General features: G+C 49.3%; 1 protein-coding gene across 2 annotated transcripts in view; it reads right to left on the reverse strand.

Annotated features, from left to right (window-relative positions):
- neurl1aa (neuralized E3 ubiquitin protein ligase 1Aa) overlaps positions 1–723 on the reverse strand; it is an 86,532-nt gene extending 85,809 nt beyond the window's left edge. For both annotated transcript variants that reach the window (XM_028565295.1, XM_028565305.1), the window contains exon 1: positions 439–723. In XM_028565295.1, coding sequence (XP_028421096.1) covers positions 439–472 — 34 coding nt within the window. In that variant the 5' untranslated portion in view covers positions 473–723. The remainder of the gene's footprint in view (positions 1–438) is intronic.
- Between the last annotated feature and the right edge of the window lie 5,277 nt (positions 724–6,000).

A 6,000-nucleotide genomic window follows, 5' to 3' on the forward strand; every position in this document is an offset into this window, starting at 1 on the left:
GAAGGAAACCCCCGCAACTTTCCATCCTTCACTGAAACTGTTCCTATTAGCCCACACAATGTCAACACTTTAGACCAGTTTAAACGGGACATAGGAGGAGGTTGTGACATCTAGTTCACTGCATCGCGTTCATCCAAAGTGAGCACAGCTGCGCGTCTCGAGACCCCCTGCAGTCTAATTAGGCTACCGGAGTGACGTAACTGTGACCAAAGAATAGCCTAGATTCTTAGCCTAACCCTAACCCTAGTGGCAGTACGCTACCTGATAACAGAGCCAGTGCCGTGAGCTAGCTACAGCACAGGCTACTCGTCTATGAATTAAACATGCAAGCACTCTTTAGAAGCAAATGACCAAAGCTGGATGTAAAGCTGTACACACTACAGCAGTATATTTAATTACAGACCCAAAACATACAGCCAACAATATTTATTTTCTTACCGTAAAAGGCATTTCGCGTTATCTGTCCACCCATGGCTTTATCCCTGTACAGCCACTGCTTATCCCCTGTATGGATTATTGAGATGCTGTCGTTGCACAGTCCGGCGCTCGTGACATGATTGCACGTTCGCGTCCAAAGGCAGCCTATCGCTTATTTTTCCTCCGAATAGATGCAAACACTTGAGACAAACCCACACCTCCTTCTTGTGAGCGCAGGCACACATCCGTGAAGGCAACTCCCCCCCCGCCATTCACTGAGCGCTCCCTCCGCCTCGTGTCCCACTCACTCGCTCACTCACACTGCTACATTTACATAAAAGGTGGAGACTGGCTGAGCGCTTTTTAACGCTGTCACTGCCGCCACTAGGAGGAAGCTACAGTAGGCTATTTATGGAGCACGAGATGGGGAAGTGACCAGGATGAATAAACTAAACATGAGGCTTTTATTGCAAAGATGTATTTAGCTATATTACATTCATTTTGTAGGTTTAGGCAGGGGTTTAAAGTGGGATCTAGCAGGTAGGGTTGGGGGGGTTGGGGGGGGGGGGGGTGCTAACACTACACCACAATTCCATTCTCAAATTTGATTTTAACACTAGGCTACTTTAATAAAGTCTCTGTCCACTGTTACAGCTGGTCCACCTGTCCACCTCTCCTTATTTCTTTCAAACTAAATGATGACTGATGTGTTAACTACGTGCCAAATTAAAGCCATTTGTTTTTTTAAATGGAGCCCGACGCAGTCAGTACACATAAAAACACAGCAGGGCTACATTCACTTCCAGCTAACTTCGCGGAGGACAATGACGGCAGAACAGCATTGCCGAACGGTTCTGGTCCAGCTCAGCTCAGCTGAAAACACCAGATCTGCAGCACGTTACTGAGTCACTACCATTTTCTTTTACACTCACTACTGAGCTTGTTTGTAACTGGTAGGCTACCGGCAACGGGATTGTCACCTGTCCAACTGACTTTAAAAGATAGTACGCGACTGTCCTGCTATTTTTACAGACAGTTGCCTTGTTCATAGTAGGCCTGGCAAACTTGATTCCTTTTAAGGATCTAGGTTATTCTGAGTCACTCACTAAACTGATCCGGGTTGTGCGAGTCACTTGAGTCAGTATTGATCTATAAGCGAGCTTGCATTGTTTCGGACTGTCTGCTCAACTTAATTAATTTTAACATACTACATTTATACACTAAACCTACAGTAGGCCTAGCTAGGCTACGTGCAGAACATTGTATGTTATTTCAGAAGTGAAAGAATGGCTTTTGTTGTGGATTTGCTTTTCACCATGAGCTCGAGGAGAGACTTCACTCGCTCGTCTGCTACAGATCCACTTATGACAACGTATCCGGCTGATTCGCGCGACTGACTGACTCATGCGAGAGCTCGCGGGTCGTCGAGGACTCACAAGTCATCGAGAACTTGTGGGTCGTCGAGGGCTCGTGTTTTCTCGAGTGGTCTGCGAGCTTGCAATGTTTCCGGCTCTGAGTCTGCAGGTCAGGAAGTTCCTATAACCTGTCTCGGACTGTCTCTCTGCTCACTCAGTCGCTTGAGTTGACTTGTGGAGTTGTCGTTGCCTACGGAATTGTAAGTTCTAAAGCTTTTGGCAGCTAAGATGGCTAGGACTAGTAGTAGCTAATGTTGCAAGAGGTTTGTGTGTGGCGCTGTTATCATTTTAGATTGAATTGTAGTACGATTCAACTGATCCGAGTTAATGATACTAGAGACTCGCGACTCAAAAGTTAATTTAAAGAGTCGGGTTAAAGATCCGAGTGAGTTACGACTCAAACAGGTTTAGTTCATGATCTATATCCACGACCTTCCACTTCCAGGATTGTTTCCGGTGTTGCCGGATATTCCGCTGGATGTCCTTCTTTTTGGCCGGATGTCCGTTACCTTCCTCTTCCTTTGTGTTGGCGTTCTAACCTCCGGTGGATTTGTGAGGACTATGGTTAACTGCTCCTCAGATCTCTGCAGGGTAAATCCAGACAGCTAGCTAGACTATCTGTCCAATCTGAGTTTTCTGTTGCACGACTAAAACTACTTTTGAATGTACACATGTTCCACCAAAACAAGTTCCTTCCTGAGACTATTTAGCAGAGGCACCGTGGCTCTGTCTGGCGCTTAGCACCGCCCATGATGATTGTGATTGGTTTAAAGAAATGCCAATAAACCAGAGCACGTTTTTCTCCAATCCAGGAATGCTGTGTGGACTAGCCAGACCCTCCTCCGCAGTGCTGTGGAGGAAGGTCTGGCAAAGCGAGACTAATCAACTTGCAAATTCCATTAGGAACACTAGGGGGAGGCAGAGGAACAAGATTTTTTCAGATGATATGTCTCATGTAGGACTGTCACGATATGGTGACAGTTTCAGCAAATTTTTATTAAAAAAAAATACTACTACTGAAGTTAATTTTAGGCACAAATATCAAACACTGCCACAAACAGCAGAAGAGAGGTTCACTGTATGTTTTTAGTTTGATTACAGAGAATATATTATATTAGAAGTTAGTTCCTGCACTGCCCAAGACGATTCTGATTGGTTTAAAGAAATGCCAATAAACCAGAGCAAGTTTTTCTCCCATGGGCCCACCACCTGTGGGAGGAACCGCTGGGGTCGGGTGCGCTGCTACACGGGTGGCAGTGAAGGTCAGGGGCCTCGACGGACCAGACCCGGGCAGCAGGTCAATGATCGATTTTATAATCGTTTCATCTGATCTGAGGCCGTATGTTTTGGACACTCGGGTGAAGAGAGGGGCGGAGCTGTCAACTGATCACCATCAGGTGGTGAGTTCGGTCAGGGGGTGGGGGAAGACTCTGGACAGACCTGGTAAGCCCAAACGGGTAGTGCGGGTAAATTGGGAACGTCTGGAGGAGGCCCCTGTCTGACAGACTCACTCACACCTCCGGCGGAGCTTTTCGTGCATCCCTGTGGAGGCTTGGGGCATTGTACCCGAGTGGACAATGTTCAAAGTTTCCATTGTTGAAGCTGCGACGAGGAGCTGTGGTCTTAGGGTCTTAGGTGCCTCAAGGGGCGGTAACCCACGAACACCGTGGTGGACACCGGTGGTCAGGGAAGCCGTCCGACTGAAGGAGTCTTTCCGGGATATGTTATCCCAGAGGACTCCGGAGGCGGTTGCAGGGTACCGAAGGGCTCGAAGGGCTGCAGCCTCTGCCGTGAAAGAGGCAAAGCATCGGGTGTGGGAGAAGTTTGGAGAAGACATGGAGAAGGACTTTTGGTCGGCACCAAGGTGCTTCTGGAAAACTGTTCGCCACCTCAGGAGGGGGAAGCGGGGAACCATCAAAGCTGTGTACAGTAAGGATGGGACACTGTTGACCTCAACTGAGGAGGTAATAGGGCGGTGGAAGGAGCACTTTGAGGAACTCCTGAATCCGACTAATACGCCCTCTATGTTAGAGGCAGAGCTGGAGGATGATGGGGGATCATTGTCAATTCCCCAGGTGGAAGTCACTGATGTAGTCAAACAACTCCACAGTGGAAAAGCCCCTGGGATTGATGAGATCTGTCCAGAAATGCTCAAGGCTCTGGGTGTGGAGGGGCTGTCCTGGTTGACACGCCTCTTCAACATTGCGTGGAAGTCTGGGACAGTGCCAAAGGAGTGGCAGACCGGGGTGGTGGTTCCCCTTTTTAAAAAGGGGGACCAGAGGGTGTGTGCCAATTACAGGGGTATCACACTTCTCAGCCTCCCTGGTAAAGTCTACTCCAAGGTGCTGGAAAGGAGGGTTCGGCCGATAGTCGAACCTCAGATTGAAGAGGAACAATGCGGATTCCATCCTGGTCGTGGAACAACGGACCAGCTCTTCACTCTCGCAAGGATCCTGGAAGGAGCCTGGGAGTATGCCCAACCGGTCTACATGTGTTTTGTGGATCTGGAAAAGGCGTATGACCGGGTCCCCCGGGAGATACTGTGGGAGGTGCTGCAGGAGTATGGGGTGAGGGGGTCTCTTCTCAGGGCCATCCAATCTCTGTACGACCAAAGTGAGAGATGTGTCCGGGTTCTCGGCAGTAAGTTGGACTCGTTTCAGGTGAGGGTTGGCCTCCGCCAGGGATGTGCTTTGTCACCAATCCTGTTTGTAGTATTTATGGACATCCTGTCCATAAATACTACAAACAGGATTGGTAGTCAGGGTGGGGAGGGGTTGCGGTTCAGTGGGCTGGGGATCTCATCGCTGCTCTTTGCAGATGATGTGGTCCTGATGGCATCATCGGCCTGCGACCTTCAGCACTCACTGGATCGGTTCGCAGCCGAGTGTGAAGCGGTTGGGATGAGGATCAGCACCTCTAAATCTGAGGTCATGGTTCTCAGCAGGAAACCGATGGTGTGCCTACTCCAGGTAGGGAATGAGTCCTCACCCCAAGTGAAGGAGTTCAAGTACCTTGGGGTTTTGTTCGCGAGTGAGGGGACAATGGAGCGGGAGATTGGTCGGAGAATCGGCGCAGCAGGTGCGGTATTACATTCAATTTATCGCACCGTTGTGACAAAAAGAGAGCTGAGCCAGAAGGCAAAGCTCTCGATCTACCGGTCAGTTTTCGTTCCTACCCTCACCTATGGTCATGAAGGCTGGGTCATGACCGAAAGAACGAGATCCAGGGTACAAGCGGCCAAAATGGGTTTCCTCAGGAGGGTGGCTGGCGTCTCCCTTAGAGATAGGTTGAGAAGCTCAGTCATCCGTGAGGAGCTCGGAGTAGAGCCGCTGCTCCTTCGCGTCGAAAGGAGCCAGTTGAGGTGGTTCGGGCATCTGGTAAGGATGCCCCCTGGGCACCTCCCTAGGGAGGTGTTCCAGGCACGTCCAGCTGGGAGGAGGCCTCGGGGAAGACCCAGGACTAGGTGGAGGGATTATATCTCCAATCCCGTCAGCTCCAAGACAATTGTGATTGGTTTAAAGAAATGCCAATAAACCAGAGCATGTTCTTCTCCCATCCAGGAATGCTGTGTGGACTAGCCAGTCCCTCCTCTGCGGCGCTGTGGAGGAAGGTCTGGCAATGCGAGACTACGTTGTTCATGGAGTCGCTGAATAGAGTGAATAGAGGAAACACTTGAATGGATATTAACAGTGATGTATGAAATGCCAGTTAAATTAATTGACTTGTTAATCGAAGGTGCCAGAACACCGTTTTGGATCGTTACGGATCACTTTAGTGATCACCCCTTGGTTTAGGTCAAAACAAGCAGCACAATGAATACATTGAAGAGATTATGCTATACAGTTCCACATGAGACTTTGTTCTTTCAAAAATAAATGAGATACAAGCTCAGGCTAAGTATGGATCCAGAACCTCAGAGAGTAAGAGTGGTCACATTCTTTGCTCTCAGCACTCACTCTTTCACCCTCCGTACTTCCTTGTGTGCCTCAGGCCCCTGTCAGACAGACTGGGTGACCCCTCAGGAGTCAGGCCTCTGACTTGAGCTGTCATCACGTATGGTGGTGACCTCACGGCCCTCAATCTCAGACACCACTGGGTTTACTTTGGGCCCGAAGATGCCGGCGCTTAGATAATGGCACTGTGAAGGAGAGTGTGAGGTTCATTATAA

Source organism: Perca flavescens, chromosome 2 (assembly GCF_004354835.1).
Source record: "Perca flavescens isolate YP-PL-M2 chromosome 2, PFLA_1.0, whole genome shotgun sequence".
Lineage (NCBI taxonomy): Eukaryota > Metazoa > Chordata > Actinopteri > Perciformes > Percidae > Perca > Perca flavescens.